This window comes from Puntigrus tetrazona, unplaced genomic scaffold (genome assembly GCF_018831695.1).
Source record: "Puntigrus tetrazona isolate hp1 unplaced genomic scaffold, ASM1883169v1 S000000130, whole genome shotgun sequence".
Classification (NCBI taxonomy): Eukaryota; Metazoa; Chordata; class Actinopteri; order Cypriniformes; family Cyprinidae; genus Puntigrus; species Puntigrus tetrazona.
In genome coordinates this window covers 1242099-1266891 of record NW_025047807.1, presented here as the reverse complement: position 1 = coordinate 1266891, position 24793 = coordinate 1242099, and the positions used below count along the sequence as shown (strand labels likewise).

The window sequence follows — 24793 nt, the reverse complement described above, 5'->3', positions numbered from 1 at the left end:
AAGCCTTAAGTTATAGTTTTAATCTAGTTAAAGCTGCTGAGAAAAACTTACAGGAACACGCAAGAGTAAAAATCTCATCATATAGTTCTTTACCTGGTGAGAACAAAATATCTTCAACATTCCCTACAAGCAGTGTCAAATCCTCAGAGGATTATAGAAGTTGGCTTATTCAGAGCAGGTAAAACAGGGCTTTCCCATGTATGATCCTTTCTGGGCTCATAGACTTTCATAAATGCCTCATGAAGACTATTAATTTTTGACTCCAGGTGATACGATTGGGATTATTCTACACACACTTCTGTGCTGGAAGAATAATTGCACCGTTCTCTGTTAATCACATCTTTAACAAGCAATATCATCTCACATTTCTCCAATTACAGTTAAGCTTCAGAGATTCAAAACAGGTTTGCTGATGTCAATATTAATAGCAACATATAGATGTCTCTGTGGTAACTGAGCCATACTATGTATAACAAAAGTCATCACAGTGAGTCACAATGTGCCCACTCAAATAACACTCAAAGGACATCAGAGCTTCATTTCAAATTAAGTACTTAGTTCAGTGCATTTTTATTGGCCGCTGAAACAGTCGAGGACACTGGGGAAACCAAAAATATGTACCAAAAATAACTGAATGAAACTGTTCTTGGGGCAGCAGAAACTTTAATTTACACAACATAATGCACATTTTCAAGTCATCGATATGCTTGGAATTTTTGTAAAGAACCAAGAAATCAACATATTCACTGCACAGACTTTCAATGTGACTGTACACAATTTCACTGCTTTATACTCCAGACAGCATATCGAGAGGAGAAGAGAGTCGACGCCAAGAGAACCTGTCTTCTGTATCCAGGTGACTCATTTGCTCTTGGGAGAAGAGGGGTCAGATAATCCAGCTGTCACAGTACATGCATGATGACGAAGAAATTTGTTAAAAAGTCTGACAGGTGACCAGAATGACACAATCAGGCACAAGGGAAAGCTGGTTCGTTGGAAAATGAGGGAAGAATACGCAACAAAAGTCCATGAGTCTGACAGTAGACACAAAGGATGGGACAACGTGGGAGGAGGACACAAGGAGAAAAACCGGGTGAAACCCAGACAGCAGCCATGATGGTGGAGGAAGAGCTGACGTCTCCAGGGGGCCGACTGACGGCAGTGGAGCCCGAAAGTGGGGACAGAAAGGCGACAGGGAGGATTCGGAGAGACAAGGTGGAGCATGTGGGAAGGAGGAGCCTGAAAGAGCTGTGGAACAGAGATAGAAGAATCCAGATATCCTCCATTCGAGATCTGAGTCCCGTGGTTAGAAACGCAATCCAGCTCAAAATCAAACTGTCCCATATCCAGTTTAAGCTCACCCTCAGGCAATACTTCCCCTACGCGCTGTACATAATGCTCTCCCTCGTGGAGAGTACTGTAGCCGGCTCTCGTACCTGGCCTGACGTCACGCGAGGCTCTGAGGTGAACATCAGCGTTGGCACTCTATTAGGCGATGGCTCATTGGTCCCAGGGGGGTTCTGGTGGGCCGTCCTCAGGGTTTGCCTATGTATCAGGGGTTGTCTGAGAGGTCGATGGGGTAAAGATTCGCCCCAATCCAGAACAGAGATTTCAGTATCTCATCATCAGACAGGAAGGTCATTTAAGTCCCTGGCGAATTCAAGGAGAGCAGGGTTCGCACGGGCGATGGCGACGAGTTGGGAGGCGTAATAATCAATTAAGTAAACCAAAAAAATGGGAAAAATAAATGGGAAAACATGACATTTTTTACAATATGTGGTTTATCAATATGCACACCAAGGAAGAAATAATCAGGCAGTGGGAACATTTACAATACCAGACAAAGACATGAATTGAAAAAGACACAATCAGATGAGGGAAAACTAGGTCAAGGGCCATGAGGGAAAAAAACATCCATGAGTCCACTGTATGACATGACTGGATAAGCTCGTCACTAACATGCTTTATCATGCCCATAATCTATACATGAGCCCAGTTATAAATATAACCAGGACTTGTCTAAACAGGTAAGATTCTGCACCAATCGGTTCTCTGTTCAAATTCAAATTCAAATTTTATTTGTCACATACACATACATACATGGTACGACATGCAGTGAAATGTTCTTTACAACCGTCCAGCATCAAAATAGAAAACAAAATTTAAAAATATATATGAATATAAAATATAAAAAAGAAGTGTGCAAAGAAAAGTATAAAAAATTAAATAAAGTATAGAATATAAAATATAAAGTATAGATATAAAGTGTAAAGTGGCTGTGCGAATGTCCAATGCAAAGTGACTAGTGCCATTGCAGTTTTCAATTTTTCTTTTGCCAAACAAGACTGAGCATAATAATAGTAATGATAATGCTTTAATTAATTAATCTGTAACACAGTGAATACATCGTTTCCATTTATTCATTTATTTTTATATCTTCTTTTCTTCTTCTTCTTTCTGCTGCAGATGTGGGTGCAAATTCTGACGCTTGTTAACATTTAAGTTGACGTAAAAAAAAAAAAAAAAAAAAAAAAAGGATTTGTCATGATTTTGGTAAGTATAGCTATACATTTACTGAAACCATTTGACTTGTTTTATTAATTGTTAATAAATGAAGTAAATAACTCAACGCTCAATCGATTGGTTTAGAAAAAACAAAACGCACTTCTTTTATAACATGTTTTGTGCTGGTTGAGTATAATGAAAGCAAACACTATACAGGGTTAGTGAGCTACAGTGCGTAATTAGCATTTCGCTTTGCAATTAATATAGGGTTATGTCATACGCAATTACCATTTTGATTCATGTGTCCACGGCACCATCTGGTGGTGATATTAGTTATCATTCTTTCTTATATTAGTGAACCAAATACACCACAGAGATCTACCATGTTCAATTAATTTATACAAAATTAATAGTAGATACACAGTGCGGCTCAAAGCGCGCTTCCATATAGAGAATACTAGATTCAACTGATCAATGTTAAAATAAATACTGATTCTTAACAACCTGACTTGACTCACTTGCGAGCCCAGCAACAGAATGCGACTAAAGCAGGAATTGTTTAAAATGTATTGACCAAGCATTGCGAAACGCCTGCGTTTCTACCTTTCGGCGATTTTTAGCGCCGTCGTCTGCGAAGCGCGTCTGCAGATCTGCGTGTGACGCAGGCGGCCGGCAGCCAATGGCGTGGCACGCAAACGCAGCAGAGTTGCGCAGTTACATCGCGAGGAGCGCAGCCATTACACTTGATCTTAAATCTTTTAGAAACCGTCGCTCGGGTCGCAGTCGCCTGTCAGTTTCCTCTGCGAATTCCGCGCTGGTGCTGCGAAGTTAGCTCAGAGTCTGAGCCGGGTTTTTGGCGCTCTCTGTCCGGGAAAGTTGTGAAACTTTACAAACCGCCTTACTTCACAAGGTGTAGCGCGTCTGCTAGTGTCGGCGTTTCTCAGTTCTCGTCTCACGCGCGCTTTGATGCCGCGCGATGATGGGCACACCTCTGAAAAACGAGCCGTCTGCGGCTGGTTGCGTGCCGTTGTGTGGTGACCTCACGTCTACCGGCGACTCGACTGCACGAGCATCTTCACAGAAGGGCGAGCAGATCGAGGCCCCGACTCCCGTTTTACTCTGTGAGTGTCCTTACAGCTTGCTTTAATAAACGTTGATTGCTTTTCAACTGTTCTACCGCCCTAGTGCAATAAACGTGGCTACTGCTTAGTGACTAATTAAGTCTCTGTGCTGTCTGGAACTAATTGATTTCTGCACAGAAAAAATTAATTGTGGAGATATAAACCTTTCAAGACAGACCTACAAGTGATCTCTGATGTTGTTAAGAGGGTGCACGAGTCAGCTTTATTAAAAATAAACCTTTTAGAGCTGCAGCAGCATCAGAGGCGTTTCGAATCATGCATTGCATTTGTGCTCGCAGATCCCATCAGCGTTAACAGTGCTTTATCATCTTCACCGATTTTTAACAGCAGAGACAACAAAGTCCCTCACGGTGAGTAGCTATGGAACCGTCAAGCTGTAACATCTGCAAATGGACAGCCGTTTCTCAAGATAGCTTGCCGATTGTGGTGTTTAAGTGATGTTGGATTGGATAACGTGTGGCTTCTGGTGGTTGCAGGTGGTCGGGGGACGGAGGCGGTTTCCACATCTTCTGAGTTCACCCATGGCGCCATCGTGCACCTCATCGAAGCGATGCAGAGGTGCTGGGACGTTTACAGCTCACGCGAGCGCTCGCTGCTTTTCCAGAGCGTTCAGAAAGAGCTGGAAAGCCACGGCCACTCCTTACCTGTGGAGAAGATTCGCCGCAAATGGAATAACCTCATTGTTACGTACAAGAGAGTTAAAGATCGCAGCTCGTTGTGTGGAGGCCAAACAAAAACCTCATGGGAGTACTTTGAAGTAAGAGCTTGAGGCCATATTGTTAATAATGCATGTTTATTTCTTTCGCATTAAATATTCCCATTCATTCCTTAAATATTTCCAATAGATTTGTATCGTATTGTTTGCTGTAGCAGACATTCCCATTTCAAGAATGTTTAAAGAAGCCATGATATTAAAGGGATAGTTCGGTCAAAACGCTTTGGTCATTTTTGAGCGAGATGCTACTGGTCTAATCTGATTCAATGATCTATGCTAAGCTATGCTAAAACTGCTACCGTCAGATCCCAGTATCGGCTAAATGGGTAAAAAAATGGTAAAACTCATTTTCCAACTCACTTTTTTTACAGTGCCGTTTTTTACAGTACTATATTTTCGAAAATGGTAAAACGCTGTAAAAAAAATTCTAGGTAAGATGCAAATTGAGCCTATTTTCCAAAAACGTGGCATGTTCCTTTAAATACATGACAACTAAAATTAAAAAGTTAAATGCATATAAATATTTGTATCCGGAATATCACGGACAAAAGGTAAATATAGAAGGATGGTGGATCATAGTGGTGAATGACTGTTCTGTTTTCATTTCAGATGATGGATAACATATTAGGAAAGACTAAATTTGCTCAGAGAGGCCCTGCTTCAGCCACTCTTGTTGGCTTTGCAACCACAGCCAAAGCAGGTGTCAGATCAGAGGATCATGCGTCTAACGGCATGCCGGTGGCTGCAATGGCCGCCTCGTGTCTCCTTCCCACTGGAATCATCACAACGTCTTCCCAGATCCCCACGCTGGTGACGTCCCCAGTGTTGTGCAAAGTCACTCCCAAATTAAACCCCAGCCCCTCTTGCGGTGCGTCAGACACATCTCTACCTTCCCTTTCACCCAAGCCGGTGCCGCTGGTGAACCGTCAGCCGTTGAAGCGGAGGTTGCGCCATCTTCGGCTCAACTCCATGGCCTCCCGTGTAGCCCAGCAGCAGGGGCAAGCCGAGGAACGCACGACACTTCTTCGCAGTTTCCTCACCGCTCAAGAAGAGCGGATACGTCTGGACGAGCAACACCAGCGCAAAGCAGATGCACGCGAGCGACGCAAGGAAAAATCAGCACAAGCCATGACTGATGCGATGGGGAGGATGGCAACGGCACTTGAGTTGATCTCATCCAAGCAGGACACCATTATCGCTTTACTTCAGAGACTGGCCGATAAGCACTAACATTGCTTTTGTATAAAAATGAATTTAATTCAAACATGTATCCTGTTGTTCATGCTATAAGCAATTGATTTGGGAAACTGTTTTCAGCTTGAAAGATAAAAAAAAAGCAAGGACTCGTTAACTTATTAACAATACAGAGCCTGTAAAGACTGTTTGGCGACATTGTTTCACAAGTGGTTTTATTTGGCTATTTTGCCAATTAATAACAGTATTGTTTTATTGTCAAAAGTTTAGTCTGTGCAAACCGTACTGCAGTTATTAAAGTGATAAAAAAAAACTCTTCTTTTCGGAGATGTGCAGTTTTAAAACTAAAAATAAGAATACATTTGTTTTAATTATTGCTGCCCACAAGTGAACACTAGCATAAAAAAAACGCACACACACAATGCTCTTATTCAGCAATATGCGTCTTTAGCAGTTCATAGGCCCCCAGCAGGATATACATGTTAGATCATTTTTTTAGATAAACTGTTATTTGCTATTGCGATGTGAGAAACCGCTGTGAACTATCTAAGGTGAGGGAAGGGTGAATTGTTCGAGTGAATCAACTTGAATCTTGAACCTGTTTATTCTATTATTAGGTAAAGAGAGTGATTGATTCGTGAATCTGGTTGTGGTTGGTTTTGACGTGTGACAGGATTGGATGCGAATTTCTTTATGCAAAATCGATCAACGGATCACTGATACATGTGGTAGATGCTTAACTACCAATGGCATTCGATGTTACGTGAAAACGGCTAGTTCGTTTTAAGGCCAGTGCTCGGTTCCTATAGCGCCAGGCTGTATCGTTTTACTAATTCGGTCTCACCAGCTTGTTATCGTGGCTAGTGCTTCTTCGTTCAGCGGGCGAATAAGGTTTTAGCTCAGTTAATAAAACTAAAAATACACATGAAGAAGCAACATGAAAGTGACGTCACTGTAGATACTAAAGTAAAAACGTGTAGCGGTATCACACCGTTTGCGTCGACCGCGTGGCCTAATGGATAAGGCGTCTGACTTCGGATCAGAAGATTGAGGGTTCGAGTCCCTTCGTGGTCGAATTTTTTTTGCTTTTCTTTACGTTGCACAAAAACTTAGCAATAACACTTAATTTAGTAAACCGCGAATTTGCGATGCAAAAACATATACGTGCAACGATGCGGTCCACTGTTAGTATATTGTTATATACTATACTATTAGGATATTTATCTCACATTTGGCTGTAAGAGCAGAGTGGCGCAGCGGAAGCGTGCTGGGCCCATAACCCAGAGGTCGATGGATCGAAACCATCCTCTGCTAACAATATTTTTTTCCATTCCCAGTTCAAAACTACTTGCTTTAGCTCTTACAATGTAGTATTTTACTTTGTTATTTGACAATACTGGATATATTTTAATCACTAATACGTTCGTTTTTTATTTAATTTATGAATGGCAGGTGTACTGGTTGAGTCACACAAATATATGACATACACTACATTCAGCAAAACACAAAACTTCAGTGTCATTTTGCAATGTTCATATTAAAGTTTGAATGCAGAGCAAACGTTCACGTTTTGGGTTCAGTCAAAGTCAACTCGTCTTGCTTGCTTTGTTGCTGCATGCAGGTTCTTCTGTTTGAGTCTTTCCACATTTCTTCTCTCTAATCTGCGCGCGCACACACACACACACACACACACACAAAACAGATTTTTGTTAGACTCGTGTTGCACTTGTAACGCTTTTTAACGGCACGGTTTTGCTAACCTACGAGCTCTCAGCGCGATATCCTCCTCAGATGGCTCTGGTTTCTGCTGACTGGCTTCAGTGATCATTTCTGAGATCTTCTGCAGACAGTCTTCTAGATTTCTGTGTTGGCTTCTGCTGATCTCTGAAGTCACAATCAACTCTCCAGCTTTGTTGACACGCGTTTTATTCTGTTTACACAAGCGTTCATGCCTTGAGCAGTGCATGCTGAACACGGTGCCATTACAGGTTTTACTGAAGAGGTTCCGCTTACTTTTAAAAGAATCTCTTGCCTCACTTCTTCTGGAATCCACTCTGCTGTTTGCACGTGGAAACGGACTTCTGCTTTCGTGCTGACTGCAAATTAATATTACGAAATATAAAGTGACAACTATTTATTTTGATGCTTAATTGCATCGTATAACCCAACGATTAAGACGAAACGCAGTTACCCTTATTGACATTTTGACCGCCGGGTCCGCTGCTCCGACTGTATGTTATCTTCAGTTTATCTGGAAGAGAGGAGAGTTTAATGAGCCGCGGATTTGAGTCGCTTTATTGGATATGCTGAATCTGAATCTGAATCCTGAACGGTTTACCGACAGGGATGCGCGAGAGCCGATCGTCCTGAAAAAAGTTGAAACAGTGCACGTCAATGAGAATCATGGAACGAAGACGCAAATTATGTTCACGGTACGTTTTAATTACGGAGAAAACAACAACATGTTCACCTGTGTAAAATGCGATGCCAGTTTTATGTGGGAATAACTATGGCATGTCAAGCATTTCGGACGCGTTTTGTCACTACTGAATAGGCCTACCGTTACTAAATCACGGCGTATGTACCTCGAGCGTGACAATCTATGCAGCCGTAAAAAACATAAACTTGGAAGCACGGTCGCCGCCATGTTGGAAATGGAGGTTATGCACGTGTTACCAAAACATCCGGTTGACATTCAAATTGATTTAAATGCGCGCGTACGCAATATTAAATATGAAATGTATGTGTTGAGCGTTCGGTTAGACATATTTAATAAATTATGCTGCATTTTCTTTAGGAAACAGTAAACAATAAAGTAAGGTTCCACCGAGATTTGAACTCGGATCGCTGGATTCAGAGTCCAGAGTGCTAACCATTACACCATGGAACCACCTGACGTTATGGTCGAAAATATTGTACATAACATCAGTAGTGACGCACATACATATTAAGAGTAGTGAACATACAATTTTGTAACGTAATAATACTCGAGAAATATAGTGTAATTAAAAAGACTACAATAAGAAAAGCAGTCACCCCAGATGGGACTCGAACCCACAATCCCTGGCTTAGGAGGCCAGTGCCTTATCCATTAGGCCACTGGGGCAGCGACTACGCCTCAATGGAAGACTTTCGTATTTAAGTGTGCTCAATATATACAAATATATATTTTTAAATAAAATCTAACATATCACATATGCCCCCTTTTCAATAAATCTTCAGCAAAACCGCGTTTTTATTGCAGCACAGTAACCGCATGCTTTAAAACATACACAGAGGTCGGTAAAAGTCAATTTAAGTCATGTGTATATCGCCGAAAGTTCTATGTTTTTTCAATATCTGATTTAAAGACAGTAAATTAAACGGACCACATAATGCTTAAACACTGAGATTCCTGCAGGAAAGATTACTCTATGATCCGGGTCGCATCCTGCGCTTAAACCGGAGAAAGGAGGAACGACAGGCGCTCTGCCAACTTTATTTCCTGGCTGGAGAGACAGTCATGATATTAAACCCCATGTACCTAGCATTAGCCTGCCAGCCCCAGCCTTCTTAGAGGAATGCCGTCCTTTAATTAGGCTTACAGTTTCTTCTTTTAGATTAGCAAAAACGCCAAGCACTATGAATTTATTACCATCCAATCCCCACGGTAATGGATTACTTTATGCCGGATTTAACCAGGATCACGGTAAGATGTTTACTATTAGCTAATGCAAGCTAACATCACTCTTGCCATTACCTTTAAGAATTACAGAGGACAGTGAACTGTTATTGATGTTAGACACCAAAAACACATATTTTTTTATTTAGAAGTTGTAAGTCCAACCGTCTATTTGAAAGATGCATCGCACTTAATAAACAAGATTGCTGTTTTGCCTAGCAAGCTAGCGAACTTGAACAGCTGGTTAGCCACAATAAGTCACATGAGTGCCTTGGTTTTAGGGCTGCTGTCAGCGTTTTTATTTTATTGTAATTCATTGTTTGTGCTTTAATTGACCGACAACTGTATACATTCACACAAACTGCGATGTTCTTAAAAGGTAACAACAAATGATCAAATAAACGTTGACAGCTGTAGCCAGGCTAATACCAGCGCTAGCTCAACAACTGCTATAGCGTTAATGTGACTTCCAGGGAATTAATCTGGGCATTTGGGTTTTAGTGAACTCGATTAACACTGTTTGGCAGTGTAAAATGTAATGCTAATTTAAGTTTATTTGAATTACGTCTCATAAAGCAATGCGTTAACAACTAACGTATGTGGGCTCGCCTAACTGTATTATAAAAGCAGCATTTACTGACGCATAGCCTATGAAAATGGGGAAGATAGCGGTTTAAATTTAGGATTAATGCAGGTTGCTTTCTGGCACAGTCATTTACACCGAGTCATAGCCGGAAGTGGAAGTCATAAAGACCCGTTAATAAGTGAATAACAGTGCTCGTCTTTTGTCATCAAAACAGAGTGCTGACATGCAGCATTGTAAGGCTCTCTCCCTCCATACAGCTCTGGACAACTGCAAAACTGATCCGTTTCTCTGGTTTTACTTTTTGCATGCGTGTTGTTTTCTTATGTTAAGTACTGGCAAAATTATAAAATAATACGGAGCATTTATTATTTGCAGAAAGTCATCACACCTTAAATAAAGCAAAGAAAACAAGCGCATGTTTATTTTTGAACAACGTGATACTAATGTAAGAGTTCAGAAATCAATATGTGGTGGAATAACCCTGATTTTCGCTCGCAGCTTTCATGCGTCTTGGCATGCTCTCCTCCAGTCTGTCACATTGCTGTTGGTCGACTTTATGCCGCTCCTGGCACGAAAATTCAAGCAGCTCGGCTTTATGATGGCTTGTGACCATCCATCTTACTCTTGATCACATTCCGGAGGTTTTCGGTGGGGTTCGGGTCATGGGTCTTGTTTGGCTGGTCCTCCATCCACACCTCGATTGACCCGTTTGCGTGGCCCGGAGCATTCTCCTGCTGGGGAGAAATAAATCAGAGCAGAAGGAAGAACAATTTCTTCCAGGACATCGTTGCACTCATGTAAAGATTATTTGACCTTGATTCCAGCCTTGCTGAAGCACCCCTAGATCTTCTCCGATCCCCCAACAAATGTCATAGAGGATGGCTTGTAGGCCTGTCCAGGTCTGTCTAACCATTAGATAACCAGGTATTGGGCGAAGCATAATTTTTTTACCAATCAGAGAAGGTGACTTTATTCCTGTCCTGGTCTTTTGCAAACCCTTGACTGGCTCTTCTTTGCTTCTCATTGTTGAAGGGCTTTTCCCTTCAGCCCTGCCTATCTATTTTTCTCCAGAGCTGTACATGTGCCTGAATTCTCGTGAACTGTTAAGCACACATAGACATACAGGGTTCATGCGGATGTTTAGTCCCTCTGTAGGATGGTTCTCTTAAAGGCGAAACTGTAAAGCAGCAGGAAATCACAAGTGTTTCCCTTAAAGTATCTTTTTTTTCCGCTTACCAGGATGTTTTGCATGTGGAATGGAAAATGGATTCAGGGTTTATAACACAGATCCTCTCAAAGAAAAGGAAAAACAAGGTGAGTGTGCTGTTTTTTTATGACATGTGAAATTCTGCAGATATTCAGTTAAAAACATGAAGGCGTATGTTAGTCTCGTAGAAGTTTAGTATAAACTCTGAAATCATTTTTCCAGAAACATAAGGATTAACATTTTGCAACAGTTATTCATTGACCCGTTTATGGGGTATTTGTCAGCGGCAATATCCCTGCTTTATTGCAGTAGCTGTTGACTGTCATTAATTCTCTTTGCTCTCAGAGTTTCTTGAGGGAGGAGTTGGTCACGTGGAGATGCTTTTTCGATGCAATTATCTTGCACTTGTTGGAGGTGGGAAAAAACCAAAGTACCCTCCCAACAAAGGTATGTTTCTCTTCGAGAAGGCAGTTGCTTGGTGTCTTTTTGCCTTTTTATTGCATGTTCTACTGGATTTGGCATCTAGTTGACACGCAGAATATTTCAGCAAGTAAATCTTTCATGTTTTGTGTTAGTGATGATTTGGGATGACCTGAAGAAGAAGACCGTGATAGAGATTGAGTTTTCCACAGAGGTCAAAGCAGTTAAGCTTCGACGTGACAGGTATTGAATTCATATGCTCTTGTAGACGTATTCTTCATTTTAAATTAATTGGTATAATATTTATTTGACCGATTCAGGATATTTTAAAGATATATTTTTAAAATTATTTTCATGCGTGAAAATGTGCAGAAATGTCAGTAGGATACCATTCATAATAGAAACATTTCTCAGTGCTGCACCAATTTATTGCTCTAGCAAAAACACTTGGAACACATTTTTATAATGTAAAAACATGTCACAAAGCTTTGAAAAATTGCTTTTAAAAAGTGGCAAGTTGGTAATGAAACACTTTAACTCTTTAATTGTATTTGAGGATCTAACTGTAGATGCTTATTAAAGCTACTCGGGTAGATATTATTGTGGATTTAACTGTCGGTTTCGTGACTTTTATTCAAATTGCAAATGGATTATAGCCAAAAAGCTAGCCCCCTTATGATAACTGAAGATATGTCGAGTGTCCTGCACTCTCGCATAGCAATCTTATTTACATTTATATCCACATTTTGTTGGTTAAAATGAGAGGATTGGTGTATATGCAGCACGCTAAAAGAAAACTAATGAGTGGATTCTGACTAACCTTAACACCTCTGATTGGCCGTTGCGTCAGACAAGTCTATGATTTGTGCAACACTTCAAAAACCCATTAAAATAAGAAACCTTTGAAGCTCTCCACAGCGTACACCAATATACACAGACACCAAGAAAGCAGCCCTCCAACAACGCTGGCCCTTAGTTTGAGGATTTATAGGGGAAAAAAAAATCAAGATTAGCTCCTAAGTTCCTAATAAAGAACAAAGAGCCAAGTCTGGTTTGTTTTGTGTTTCAGAATCGTGGTGGTCCTGGACTCCATGATAAAAGTCTTCACATTTACTCATAATCCTCATCAGCTGCATGTCTTTGAAACATGCTATAACCCTAAAGGTACGTCGTGTTGTAGCGATTCATCGGTGGTCTCAAGCTAAACCACGAGCGTTGGTACCTGTTAACCTTCACAGGACGAATATAAAACTCTGATGTCTTTGCAGGTTTGTGTGTCTTGTGCCCAAACAGCAACAATTCATTGCTAGCGTTTCCAGCCACTCACTCCGGACACGTTCAGATTGTAGATCTGGCCAATACAGAGAAACCGCCCGTGGATATTCCTGCACATGAAGGAGCTCTGTGCTGCATCGCTCTCAACCTTCAGGGCACACGGATAGCCACGGCATCTGAAAAAGTCAGTTTTCATTGGCACGGTTGATTTTGGCGTGAACTAATCATGCCTCTCTTCGCGTGGCATGCAGAGCAAAACAGATTTGATCACGTCGCTTGATTCGCGTAGCGCAGCATGTCAGCGATTGGCTAACGGAGAAAATGTGTTCTCTCTAGGGGACCCTGATCAGAATATTCGACACCTCAGCAGGTCATCTTATTCAGGAGCTGAGAAGAGGATCGCAAACTGCCAATATATACTGGTAATCCACTGCACCCATGCTGTCCTATTGTATTACTGTAAAGGGGAATATGTGTGTATTTATAATTGTATCGTATTTCTGTTTCAGCATCAATTTCAACCAAGATGCCTCTCTTATCTGTGTATCGAGTGACCATGGCACGGTCCACATATTTGCTGCAGAGGATCCCAAAAGGAACAAGCAGTCCAGGTTTGTGTCAGAACGCGCTGGAAAGCCTCGCTATTTTGCTATCTGGCATTTTACGCTGCGTTGTTTACGGTCTTCAACCCTTCTTTTACCACAGCTTGGCATCGGCCAGTTTCCTCCCCAAGTATTTCAGCTCCAAATGGAGTTTCTCCAAGTTCCAGGTCCCGTCCGGCTCGCCCTGCGTCTGTGCCTTTGGAACAGAACCCAACGCTGTTATAGGTAGAGTGAAGCGTATTAAATGCACACTTTAAACATGTGTAGCCGTGTAAAACATGCATGTGCTGTGCTCGTTTGATCATATGACTCGGAGAACTGTTCGCTCTCAGCTCTTTAGTGACTAACTTTCCCTCCAACCCTCCTCCAGCTATTTGTGCTGACGGCAGCTACTACAAGTTTCTGTTCAACCAAAAAGGGGAGTGTTCAAGGGATGTTTACGCTCAGTTCCTGGAAATGACTGATGAGAAGATCTGAGCGTGGACGCTGCTTCGCTTTACCAGGTCGTTTCTTTCACGAGGATGTCGAAGGACTCGAGCGGCATTCCTAACACGGACTTTTTGGAGACGACGGTAACATGTGGAGGAGAGACCAAAAGAAACTATAATAGTAGTCTCTTGATTCAAACATGAGAGACGTTTCCTTGAACGCGTCGAGAGATGACTGAAAAACTGTGACTGCAGAAAACACATGGAGTGACACGAGGGAAACCTTATTTTTTTGAAAGAACAACATTTTTTAAAACGTCTTCCATGGGATTTTTTAAGCTTTGGATGTCCTTGGCTAGGTAGCGAGAGCGAATCTCTTTGTCCACTAACAAAACCTAATGTAATGCAGGAACTAAGAGCAGCAGCGGGTGTAAACATGTACATCATTCACACTATGTATTTGCAAACTATTTGTTAGTATTAGATATTGTTTTTCTTGCTGTACGAACGCAGGATACTGGCTGAAAATGATGTAACTACATAGTATTTAGACTAGTATAACAAAACGGCTATTTTATGGTGTAAATGTGTGCTTCTCATTTCACGTATTTGTTGGCTTCGAATTAATATAATCAGTGCTCTGTAAAAGTTTTCCTTCAGTCACCGTACTATCACACAGGGTATGTGACGGATATGCACAACATATTAGGCCGTGGGGTGGAAGGAAGAACCGCATCGTCGTATTTAATCCACATTTACACTCTAAATGGTTTAAAATAAAATGATCAACTCTAAAATTCTGTTTTCTTCCCAAGGTAATTGAGAATAACTACGTTGCTACTTTACAAGAGGCGAATTGTATTATAATTCAAATCTGGTTGCAGATGAATGCATTAAACCGCATCTTTTTGTTTATTACCTGTAGAAATAGCACTTTATGTAGTGTTGCAGTAGTCACTGACACCCCAATGTTTTTTTTTTTTTTTTTAAAGACTAATGCACTCAGATTCTAGCAGGGTGCCGGTCTTACCACCTGAAGAACGTAGTGTTTTTATGTTTTTTTTTTGTCTTAATTCTTATAACCGTTCTTTGAAATGTATCTATAAGCTATTTTGTTACTCGTTTGATGCTTTTTGTCATTGATAACGTGCAAGTGATGACGCAAAATTTCATGAAGAAGATGGCCACAGAAATCAGTATCATATGACAAATTAAAGATGATTGTAAAATCAAGAATGGCTATTTTTTCACGTAGTTTGTATGTAGGCCTCTAAAGACCGGACAGATGGCTTTCGTGTGATTATTTTTTTCTTGATGGAAAGATATGTGCGAGTGTATTATTTTAGAATTAATGTCCTTTTTTCTGTTTGTAAGTTGTATTCTGGTGGGTACTTGAATGCGCACAGACTAAAAGCTTATAAATCATACAGATTTCTTTTTTTAAGTAAAAATGCAGGGTAGATTTATGTACACGGTTGGAGTAGGGCAATAGAAAATGGTCTGGCTATGCAAGACTAGATTAACGTGATAAATCTGCTAGTTTACTGAGTAAATTTTACCTTTTGTGTTGATTAGTTGTTCACGGTGTATGGTAAAGAAAATATTAAAACGATCCGTAGATTTTGCATTGTATGTGATTTAGCTTTAATATGCAATGCAGCATGCTAACATCACAGAAGCACCTTTAACAGAGTAGACTGTATTGATGTACCCGTAATAGAAGAGGGTGCTATGGAACCGTTTCCAAGCTGGGTTCCTAATATAAGCGTAATTAAGACACGATTATTGCCAAGGCAACCGAAGTCCTGTGGAGACGAGTGGTTTATCATATCGCCTTCAAATCTGCTTTTCGTTAAAACCACCATTGTAGTCTACGCGTGCTATTTTATGCGTAGGATGCCGTGAAACGGCAGCATCAGTAACCAAAGTCTGTAGCATCGCCAATCCGCCTCTTAAGAACACACCAATTACATGCGTGTCAGCCAGCACACGGCGCAACCAACCCTCAGCGCTACACGCTCGCTCGTCTCACTGCTGATTGGTGCGTTCCATTTTTCTCCTCGCGAACCGCAGAGCCATTGGTCGCCACCGCTGCCAATCAGCCCGGCCCCGCCTCCAGGGTTTGTTTGGTAGAGTTGATCGTTTTCTCATTCTCTCTGTCGCGGCTGTGGGTTGGAGCCGCTGTCCCTGGACTTGGCACGTTCCTTCGTATTTATTTCTCATCCTTTGATTCGATCCCCCCCACTAAATTTGCAAACAGGCCTCCCGACCGCGCATCAGCAGTCCGCTCCTTCATTTCGATAGTCTCAAATTCCCGTCAAGAGAAATAATAAAGATGGCGGTGAGCGGGATGTCAGGGTCGGTTGTTGCCCGGCTCGAGGGCCGAGAATTCGAGTATCTGATGAAGAAGCGCTCGGTCACCATCGGTCGGAATTCGTCACAAGGCTCCGTGGACGTGAGCATGGGCCACTCGAGCTTCATTTCACGGAGGCACCTCGAGATTTTCTCCGCCGGCGAGGATGGAACGGGAAGCGGAGATTTCTACCTTCGATGCCTCGGCAAAAACGGGGTGTTCGTGGACGGGGTGTTTCAGAGGCGAGGGGCTCCTCCTCTCCAGCTTCCCCGCATGTAAGCACACGACTGTCGGTAGGAATTAGACCAGCGCCGGTCGCTCGAAGGCGTTTGTGGCGATCCCTCGCGGTATTTGTTTTGTTTCGCGAGCAGCACGTGTCGATTATGACAACCTCGACTAACGCACGTCTCGCGCTGCAGCCTTCGATTAGCACAACTGCTAGCCGTTCACCTCAGACTGTTTACACAACATTATTCACAACGCTTGATGGCTTTCTTTGCTTTTGTCGTTATCTTTTTTCCAGCCGACCCTATTGGATATCAATGGCACCTTTCATAAGATTCCAGCATAACGTACGACCGCAGTAATGGTGTTATTGCCATTGAGATAAAACACGCTCTGGTCGGTGTCTTGGGTTCATTCAGTTCCCCGATGCCCTCAGCTGACCGAAATCTTTAAGTTAATGAAATATGACGTATGCTTGGGACTCTAATTAACATGAAAGGATCGGAAATGGTCATCGGAAACAATAGCAATAGCCTCTTAAACATCAATAATGTTTTCATGCACTCTTAATTAATGCTCATGAGAATATGTCGTTTGTGTTGTATTGTAGTCACACGTTTCCCTTTTCTTTTGCGTTTCGTGGCAATGCGTGCATTACTAAAAAGTTGAAACGTTTGCATAAATATACAGTTTGTTTACGTTTATAGTGATTCCGTTATGTGCATGATGGATGTCAAGTTATGACCTTGTGTTATATTGTTGCGAAGGGATGCATCTGTATCATATAAACTTCACCTCAATTTATTAATTCCACTTTTTACATTCTGTATGTGAGATGTGAACTTAAACTCTTTAAGAGGTTCAGATATATAGCTGATGGTATGCATATATCATGTAATCGGGTCAAGCTGGTGTCCGTATATAAACGGCTCGACTATTCTGTTGCTGGCTGGTTTGTGTATCAGCTTTGATTTCAATGTGCTACTCTATGAATTGGCGCACAAGTGTTTGAAAATCTAACCCCCCGTTTCCAAATTTTCAGGTGTACTTTCCGATTTCCCAGCACGAATATCAAAATTACGTTCACTGCCTTGTCCAGCGACAAGAGAGACCGCAGGAACGCGCCGGAGTCTCCTGTGAAAGCGGTCCAACCCCAAATCTCGCCGCTGACCATCAACATTCCAGACAACATCGCCCACCTGATGAGCCCCCTCCCGTCTCCAACAGGTACAATCAGGTAAGCTCATTGACGAGACTCACACCGACTTATTCCAAAGCCCTAGCAATCGTTAGGCTCATTTTTAAATCGCCGATTTAATTTACGGTGTCGTCTTTCGCCAGCGCCGCCAACTCCTGTCCGTCAAGTCCCCGAGGCGCGGGGCTGTCCAGTTATAAATTGGGCCGCGGTCTCACAGCCGATCTCATCAACGAAAACTCCCAATCTGAAAATGACAAGGAAGCATCTGGAGGAGACAGTCCAAAAGTATGAGATGTTTTTTTGCCGTATAGAATATTGATGTCTCGTTTCGCTCTTCCACCGTTGGACATTTCTGAAACCGATTGGTCAAATGTGAAATGCAGTAACCCAATGTTGTTGTTGTTTTTTTGTCTTTAACAGGATGACTCTAAGCCTCCTTACTCGTATGCGCAACTTATTGTTCAGGCCATCACAATGGCACCAGACAAACAACTAACGCTGAATGGAATATATACCCACATTACTAAGAATTATCCTTATTACAGGACGGCAGACAAGGGCTGGCAAGTGAGTGTCAATCAGTTCTTCTGTGTGCCGTGTGGAGAGTCTTGAGACCGTTTTTTAATCAGTTAGTCATTTAGTCATTTAATGTATTCAGTCATTGTTTTAGTGCAGTTACATTTCTGAGCGGATGAGGTTAGCTTGTTGAGCAGATTTTATTCATTATTATTGTTTAGCATTTTGTTTTTTTAGATCTGCAAAATGCATACCACAATAATTTACACTTTTAATGGAGCTTAGAGTAACAAGCACTTGTTAGTTGCTTAATGAATTAGTCAGAATATCTAAAGAGGTCATACCATGAGGAATCTCAGTGCTTTTGATATGAAAAAAAAACTTGTTCTGTCACACCGATGGGTACATGAATACATGATCATCCACATTTATAATTTAAAGAAGATAAAGCTTTTATCCCTTAAAGACCAAAGAGCTGAGAATTACTCCAAACCTTCAGAAGGATCTCAACATTTGAAACAATTTTATATGTAATGCAGACTCTTAAACGAGGCTGTTATCTAAATATCTGACAAACCACACAAAACTCTAGTCACAAGCTATTGCTCATTTTGCACGCTAATAGTGTTCTACTGGAGAGTGATCACAGAGCTGCTTCACCCTTGCGACGTAAAACTTATTTGCATTATATCTCATTTGCACCATAAATGGTTACCAAATTGTTAAACGTCGTATTCCTCTCCCTCTTGCAGAACTCGATTCGTCACAATTTGTCCTTAAACCGCTATTTTATCAAAGTGCCCCGATCTCAAGAGGAGCCGGGTAAAGGCTCTTTCTGGAGAATAGACCCCTCGTCTGAAGGAAAGCTCATCGAACAAGCTTTCCGCAAGCGGAGACCGCGAGGTGTGCCGTGTTTCAGGACCCCGCTCGGCCCTCTCTCATCCAGGTGATTATTCATTGTTAATATTTTTCCCTAGTTGTTACTATAAGCCTATTGTAAGACATGAAGCTGAGTAACGCAAAGATCACGCTGCGTGATTTTTAGCTCTGATTTTCACTTGCATACAGGTTTTACGAAATCACAGACAAATGCCCGAAATGAGAGGCAAATCGGTTACGTGAGTGACCACCACACAGTGTGAATTATCAAAGATGTGGTCTAAGAGATCGATTCAGAATCTTGCTGTGTGAAATGATTTCTGACTAAAATACATCAATGAGCTGCAGCCAATGAAAGGGTTATAGACCACAATATCACAACAACCATTTCCTCCTCCATAATCTTTTTTCTTTTTCTTTCGCTGTCTCGCATCGTGAACTTGTCTCTCTCGAGAATTCATGTGAACTTGCATATTTCTTTCAGTTCTTGCATTCGTTTGGTTGTGAAACATAGTTTGCAGCGATTCTTCCTATTGTAAAGTCCTGCAGTGCATAACCTATGCAGCGTGAACACAGCGGCAACCGAATGCTACCCCGAATAGTCATGCAGTTTGAAAACAACGGTGTCCGAAGATTTTGAAAATCATGGAGCGTGAATTTAGAGCAGGGGTGTCAAACTAAATTCCTGGAGGGCCGGAGCCCTGCAGAGTTTAGATGCGACCCTAATTAAACGCGCCTTATCCAGCTAATCAAGTACTTCAGACATGCATAGTATATGTGATTTAGCAGGGTTGAATCTAAACTCTGCAGGGCTCCGGCCCTCCAGGAATTGAGTATGACACCCCTGATTTAGAGTATATGGTGATAGAATTATTTTTGCATGAACTGTTCCTAAATTGATGTAGTCACGATTTAAATTGCTCTTATATGCTTTCACGTTGGAGTGGATCTCTCAAATTAATGCTTTTTTCCCCCCAATGTAAAACAAACAGGCCTATATCACTTGAGTTTATTTCGTTTTCTTCTCTTCCCATCTCAGGAGCGCTCCGGCATCTCCTAACCACACGGGGGCACTATCGGCTCACTCCAGCGGCGTTCAGACACCAGACAGCCTATCAAGAGAAGGCTCACCTGTACCGATGGACCCGGAGCCAACGCCTGCCTCCACTCCTGCCCCAGCCGTTCAGCCCAAATTAGCAGTCATACAAGAGGCCTGCTTTGCACAGAACGCTCCAGGTAAGGTCATTAAAATGTATTGCGCGTTGAGTGTGATTTTTACAAACTTGACTGATTGGTTCACTAGACAATCAGACTTTCTCCCACTGCTGCGTTGTAACAAAACCTAGGTTTCCACACAGGTTCGCCTCTCAACACCCAACCGGTTCTCATCACAGTTCAGCGGCAGCTACCGCAGACCATCAAACCTGTGACCTACGCCGTCGCCACACCGGTCTCCGCTCCCTCGTCCCAGCAGCCTGTCATGCAGACGGTCCATGTGGTGCATCAGATCCCTGCTGTTTCCGTTGCAACTGTGACCGGCCTGTCTGCAGCCAAAACGCACGTGGCAGAGCCTGTGTTTACCCAGTCCAGCATCATTAAAGCAGAAACGCATGAAAACGGAGAGCACCAGGAGCTCAAAGGTGAGCATGCAGAATTAAACTGTATTTTGGCGTAGTGTTTTTTGCCAGTTGGATCTGTACCGGTCCGCTCTCTGGAGTGGCTCAGTGTAGGCATGCAGCCGAATGCACAAAGTTTTCTCTCTGCAGAGGTTATGACCGATAACACTGTTTTTATACTTGTTGAATCATGAAAAAGTCAACACTGCAGTCTTTTTTTATTTTGGTCTCTAGTAGATTAATGTTCCAACTCTTCTTTTTTTCGTCTGTGAATAACTGGTTGGGTCAGTGTTGCCAGTGGTGGTGCAAAAACGGTTCATAGCGAATGTGCTATTAGCTTGTACTCTTCCTTCAGGCCCGAGTAAGACGGTTTGCAGGCCGGGTTGGTCCTGTGGGATGCCAAATAAAATAGCGCCGTGTTATAGGCTGCCCGTAAGAGTGCCTGAAGTCACGCTTGTTTCATGTGCATCGTATCACACCTCATACTCTTTCATTTTAATCCGACTGAACCGCAGTCAACTTGCATCTCAGTTGAGGATCCTGTTGAAAATGAAATTATTAGAAATGGTATTGTTGTAGTAGCATTTCTTTTGTGAAGAGGATGATTGTTTTTGACTCGCTTACCGAATGCATTTTATTTGAGTTTAACTCAAATCAGTATTTCACATCCAATTCTTTGTGATGTATATCCAGCCATCGTGTCATTGTGAACGAGTTTAAAGATTAAGACTAGTCTCAAGAGTTTTGCAGACCGGATTGTTATTGTGGTGACATTTCCACGCCCCCGAAACGTGATGTTGAACGAAACTAACTGTGATTGGTTGCTTGACAACGTCAGTTAAATAGCCTTATGGGCAGGCTTGTAACCTGCCATGTATTCCAGACCTTCAGCCGTCGCTCTGAAGGTCTGGCTATGCAAGACTAGATTGAGACTGTCTGCATGTACATGAACCGTTTTGATATCGGAGAGAATTGCTAATATTTAATTCTGGTTTTTCTCATTTCTCAGTGAAAGTGGAGCCGGTGCCTGCTATTACAACCACTTCTATAGGTGGGACGAGTCGCATCCTTCAGACGTCCCAGTCCAGTCCCATACAGACCGTTACAATAGTGCAACAGGCTCCAATTGGCCAACATCAACTGCCCGTCAAGGCCATCACTCAAAATGGGACGCATGTAGTCGCTGCTGTCCAAGGATCTGGCAACACAGGTCAGGAACCAACATCCGTGTTTTCACTCTGTATTTACATTGGAATTACAGCCACGATTTCAGAATTTATGACCTAGCTTACACGTTTATTAGATGGATGGTTATTTATTTAACTCTTAATGTTTCGGTGCACAGCATCATAGCTTAATCTTTCATAGATGTAATGTAATTTTAATTGTGGTGTTTTAAAGGGATCGTGAACTAAAACTAAACTCCCTGGATATTTTGAGACACATGGTCATTGAACTATAAAAACGTCCTGTGAGCTTCAGAAGTTTGTTACTCTAAAAAGAGCTTATATTAAAGGAAGTTTGATGCAACGATAGATTTGGTATCTTTTACTTTATGATGTAACAAGGTAGATAAGTGCAACTTTTGGGCTGCATGCATGTGAGTGACGGTGACAGGACTGGGTCTTTTTTTTTTTAAATAATTCACTAGGGTACAAATTATGCTTTTAACCTGATCCAAGTTTTAAAGGAACATTAATATAGTGGCAATACAAAGCCATTCAACATGCAAGAACAATAGAAATTTAGAAATGAAGTCAAGTTTGATTACAGTTTCTCCAGGTTACGTCAGGTGCTGTGCTTTGACAGGGCCACGGTCCGTTTCATCAGTTTGCTCCCTAGATAACCCATGATTCAACTGAAATGAGGGCTGGTTAGAATGAGTGCATAATTAACGGCCACAAAATCTTTCATTTCTTAATTATGTTTGCCACATGTGAAAACGGAATTAAAAATGAATAACGAGGGGAGAATAAAAACGCGAAATGAAAGGTTGAGGGCGTGAGGATTTGAGAAAAGAAACAATAAATATTAAGTTAGTGGAAATTTGACCAACATATTAAAACGGAATACTTAACCTGTATAGCTTAATTTATATTTTATTTTATATTTATATTATATATATATATATATATATATATATATATATATATATATATATATATATATATATATATATATATATATATATATAAAATAAATTTTTATTATTATTTTATTTGTTTTTCTGAGAGAATATTGAGAAGTTCTAGCTTTGAACTCGGCCCGTCTGCTGTTTTTCAGCGAGTCCTCTGCACATGCTGGCGACCCACGCCTCGGCCTCGGCGTCTCTACCAACCAAACGGCAAAACGGAGCAGAGCAAGCGGAGCAGCCCGACACCAAAAGAGCCAAGACTGAAGACGGAGGGGACGTCGTCCCCATCACAGCGGAGAGAGACAAGCAGAACGCCACCGACTAGGGCAGCCACGTCTTGACCTTTGACCTCAACCCATTTTTTTTTGTTTCTCCCCGCCTGCCACGCACCTGCTGCAGCCACATCATCAGTTAATGAATCCGAGGTGCCAAATAGTGAGGTGAGACGAAAGTCGGTGGATTTCGGAGAAAAAGTAACGTTTAGAATCGGGGCGAGAGAAACGCGAGGTGGAGGAGAAAAGAGCGTTGTTGTTGTTCTGAAGGAGGGACGGTGGGCCTTTTTACGTGAATAGGTAAATACTCACAGATATATGCACACACATATATTAATATAGCCTACTTGAAGTTATAAATTAAAATGTATCATGGGTGTAACCCAGAAGAGAAGGTCTCCATCGCTATGAACTCAAAGCTGAACGTGGATGGAGAGCAAATAGACGGAACCCCCTTTGTGTTACCGAACAAACGACCGGCCAATGACCGATATAAATATTAATGTAACGTCACGCATGCGTATCAGATGTGTGCTCGCAACTTCCCCCCGTTCCCAGTCAGAGGTCTTGAACACTTGCATTCGACTGAAAAGACAGGGCAGATATGAACTTGCCAAACATCATTTAACACCGATTAGCTCTTAAAATGTGAACCTGCTCCTTATTTCAACTTTATATTCACAGATGGAGAAATGAGCGTTTTTCTCTTGGGCAAAAGGAAATGTGGGGAGTTTTTTTTTGTTTTGTTTTGTTCTTTTCCCTTCCTGTATCATGGCAGCTAGCTACCATGTCCACCTACCTAATGCAGTCTTTAGTAGATATGCAGTATTTTGTCGTACGTGTACTTTAGGATCTTATTTGTGTGTGTTTCCTGAGGCACAAATACTCAACTAAACAGGCAGTGCTGAAGTGAAGTCAATTCTCTTTTCTTTTCCATTTTCTTTTTAATTTTTTAAAGACGTGGACTTGTGGTCATGGAAATGAATGTAGTTTCTTCATTTTTTATTATTTTATTTTTCCGGAAAAAAAACACTATCGAGGGTTTGAGTTACTTGCTATTACATCAAATCAAAATGATGTTTACTCACATTCTCTTTTTTTTCATATTTTAACCAGTAACCTATGAGATAAATATAATTCCATTTGTACTTTGTTAAAATATATCAGCTTGCATGAACGTGTTGAGAAAATGTGCTGTATCTGATTCGTTTCCTGACTGCAGGAAACTGCTGAAGATGATAAAAAAAAAATAATAATAATAATAATTGCAAAATAATATTTTATACGATTGGGATCATTACTGCACTTACCTTTTTGTTTCTGATATTTCCTTTCCTCCCCATTGTTTTTCCTTTTCTATTCAAGATGTCGTTGGCTGTGTTTGTTATCTTTGTGTTGAAATTGTCTCTTTGCCTGTTAATATTATTTTATTCTGTTCAAACAACTGAAAGAGTCTCACAGATAGTACATGTTCCACAAGGAAAAATAAGTGGTAGATGTTGTTCAGCTTCAGTGGGTTTATGCATTTTTTTATAAATTAAATTAAAAACTCCATAATTTCTGTTCTGTATTTGTGTGGCTGGTGAAGATGGCACTGTATGTTGCTACTGCAACAGTATCCAACTTCTGGGAGAAGTCCAAATGAAAGAAACCACCGTGTGTTTTTTAAACGGATGTCTCTTGTTCTCTTTAGCCGGTCTGTTATTGTGAAAGGCTTTGTTGGCTCTCCATGAGAAGTTAAAGAACACTCAGCAGGCCCAAAATATGATTTATTTTGAAATACAATTATCTTTTCGGGTTGTTGTTGATTGCTCATAAGAACCGGGTTAAGAAACAAAGGAAACAATTTATGGATAAAGATTCTA

The 24793-nt window shown here is 41.4% G+C and overlaps 4 protein-coding genes and 4 non-coding genes across 11 annotated transcripts; 5 read left to right on the top strand and 3 right to left on the bottom strand.

The window, feature by feature from the left end:
• Window positions 1-1891: 1891 nt before the first annotated feature.
• On the top strand, window positions 1892-6064 carry si:ch1073-357b18.4 (uncharacterized protein LOC797129 homolog). 2 transcript variants are annotated; one of them, XM_043230036.1, is made up of 5 exons: window positions 1892-2027; window positions 2467-3626; window positions 3926-3997; window positions 4124-4404; window positions 4972-6064. In XM_043230036.1, the coding sequence occupies exons 2-5, from the start codon at window positions 3482-3484 to the stop codon at window positions 5590-5592; spliced, it is 1119 nt and encodes a 372-aa protein (XP_043085971.1). In that variant the 5' UTR covers window positions 1892-2027; window positions 2467-3481; the 3' UTR covers window positions 5593-6064. The 2 variants fall into 2 exon arrangements, with proteins under 2 accessions (XP_043085971.1, XP_043085972.1); XM_043230037.1 differs by lacking the exon at window positions 1892-2027 and having other exon boundaries at window positions 2265-3626.
• A 493-nt stretch (window positions 6065-6557) lies between these two features.
• trnar-ucg lies at window positions 6558-6630 on the top strand. Its single transcript has one exon. It is a non-coding gene; the product is annotated as a tRNA-Arg (tRNA).
• A 168-nt stretch (window positions 6631-6798) lies between these two features.
• Window positions 6799-6870, top strand: trnam-cau. The gene has a single exon. It is a non-coding gene; the product is annotated as a tRNA-Met (tRNA).
• Window positions 6871-6908: 38 nt separating this feature from the next.
• Window positions 6909-8227, bottom strand: mrpl58 (mitochondrial ribosomal protein L58). Of its 2 annotated transcripts, none has more exons than XM_043230039.1 (6): window positions 8027-8227; window positions 7895-7922; window positions 7748-7807; window positions 7570-7652; window positions 7321-7486; window positions 6909-7217 (listed from the first exon to the last, which is right to left on the bottom strand). In XM_043230039.1, exons 1-6 carry the CDS (start codon window positions 8201-8203, stop codon window positions 7213-7215), a joined length of 519 nt encoding a protein of 172 aa, XP_043085974.1. In that variant the 5' UTR covers window positions 8204-8227; the 3' UTR covers window positions 6909-7212. The 2 variants fall into 2 exon arrangements, with proteins under 2 accessions (XP_043085974.1, XP_043085973.1); XM_043230038.1 differs by having other exon boundaries at window positions 7317-7486; window positions 8027-8225.
• A 147-nt stretch (window positions 8228-8374) lies between these two features.
• trnaq-cug lies at window positions 8375-8446 on the bottom strand. The gene has a single exon. It is a non-coding gene; the product is annotated as a tRNA-Gln (tRNA).
• A 143-nt stretch (window positions 8447-8589) lies between these two features.
• trnar-ccu lies at window positions 8590-8662 on the bottom strand. The gene has a single exon. It is a non-coding gene; the product is annotated as a tRNA-Arg (tRNA).
• A 359-nt stretch (window positions 8663-9021) lies between these two features.
• On the top strand, window positions 9022-14968 carry wdr45b (WD repeat domain 45B). Its single transcript, XM_043230006.1, has 10 exons — window positions 9022-9244; window positions 11043-11117; window positions 11356-11457; window positions 11586-11673; window positions 12500-12594; window positions 12699-12889; window positions 13042-13127; window positions 13215-13316; window positions 13411-13532; window positions 13678-14968. Exons 1-10 carry the CDS (start codon window positions 9178-9180, stop codon window positions 13782-13784), a joined length of 1035 nt encoding a protein of 344 aa, XP_043085941.1. The 5' UTR covers window positions 9022-9177; the 3' UTR covers window positions 13785-14968.
• A 472-nt stretch (window positions 14969-15440) lies between these two features.
• Window positions 15441-24490, top strand: foxk2a (forkhead box K2a). 2 transcript variants are annotated; one of them, XM_043230003.1, is made up of 9 exons: window positions 15441-16363; window positions 17356-17550; window positions 17655-17796; window positions 17932-18078; window positions 18780-18973; window positions 19946-20142; window positions 20253-20546; window positions 21532-21732; window positions 22806-24490. In XM_043230003.1, exons 1-9 carry the CDS (start codon window positions 16071-16073, stop codon window positions 22979-22981), a joined length of 1839 nt encoding a protein of 612 aa, XP_043085938.1. In that variant the 5' UTR covers window positions 15441-16070; the 3' UTR covers window positions 22982-24490. The 2 variants fall into 2 exon arrangements, with proteins under 2 accessions (XP_043085938.1, XP_043085940.1); XM_043230005.1 differs by having other exon boundaries at window positions 15444-16363; window positions 20265-20546.
• The last annotated feature ends 303 nt before the right edge of the window (window positions 24491-24793 follow it).

What these genes read in the sequence shown, in the direction of transcription:
- si:ch1073-357b18.4 (XM_043230036.1), top strand. Translation starts at nt 3,482, where the DNA reads ATGATGGGCACACCTCTGAAAAACGAGCCGTCTGCGGCTGGTTGCGTG. An exon ending in CCCGACTCCCGTTTTACTCT is followed by an intron (nt 3,627 to 3,925) that starts GTGAGTGTCCTT and finishes TTGTGCTCGCAG; the next exon opens with ATCCCATCAGCGTTAACAGT. An exon ending in AGACAACAAAGTCCCTCACG is followed by an intron (nt 3,998 to 4,123) that starts GTGAGTAGCTAT and finishes TGGTGGTTGCAG; the next exon opens with GTGGTCGGGGGACGGAGGCG.
- mrpl58 (XM_043230038.1), bottom strand. Translation starts at nt 8,203, where the DNA reads ATGGCGGCGACCGTGCTTCCAAGTTTATGTTTTTTACGGCTGCATAGA. An exon ending in GGCAAGAGATTCTTTTAAAA is followed by an intron (nt 7,487 to 7,569) that starts GTAAGCGGAACC and finishes TTGTGTAAACAG; the next exon opens with AATAAAACGCGTGTCAACAA. An exon ending in ATCGCGCTGAGAGCTCGTAG is followed by an intron (nt 7,218 to 7,316) that starts GTTAGCAAAACC and finishes GTGCGCGCGCAG; the next exon opens with ATTAGAGAGAAGAAATGTGG.
- wdr45b (XM_043230006.1), top strand. Translation starts at nt 9,178, where the DNA reads ATGAATTTATTACCATCCAATCCCCACGGTAATGGATTACTTTATGCC. An exon ending in CAAAGAAAAGGAAAAACAAG is followed by an intron (nt 11,118 to 11,355) that starts GTGAGTGTGCTG and finishes CTTTGCTCTCAG; the next exon opens with AGTTTCTTGAGGGAGGAGTT. An exon ending in AAAGTACCCTCCCAACAAAG is followed by an intron (nt 11,458 to 11,585) that starts GTATGTTTCTCT and finishes GTTTTGTGTTAG; the next exon opens with TGATGATTTGGGATGACCTG.
- foxk2a (XM_043230003.1), top strand. Translation starts at nt 16,071, where the DNA reads ATGGCGGTGAGCGGGATGTCAGGGTCGGTTGTTGCCCGGCTCGAGGGC. An exon ending in CCTCTCCAGCTTCCCCGCAT is followed by an intron (nt 16,364 to 17,355) that starts GTAAGCACACGA and finishes CCAAATTTTCAG; the next exon opens with GTGTACTTTCCGATTTCCCA. An exon ending in CTCGGCCCTCTCTCATCCAG is followed by an intron (nt 18,974 to 19,945) that starts GTGATTATTCAT and finishes TTCCCATCTCAG; the next exon opens with GAGCGCTCCGGCATCTCCTA.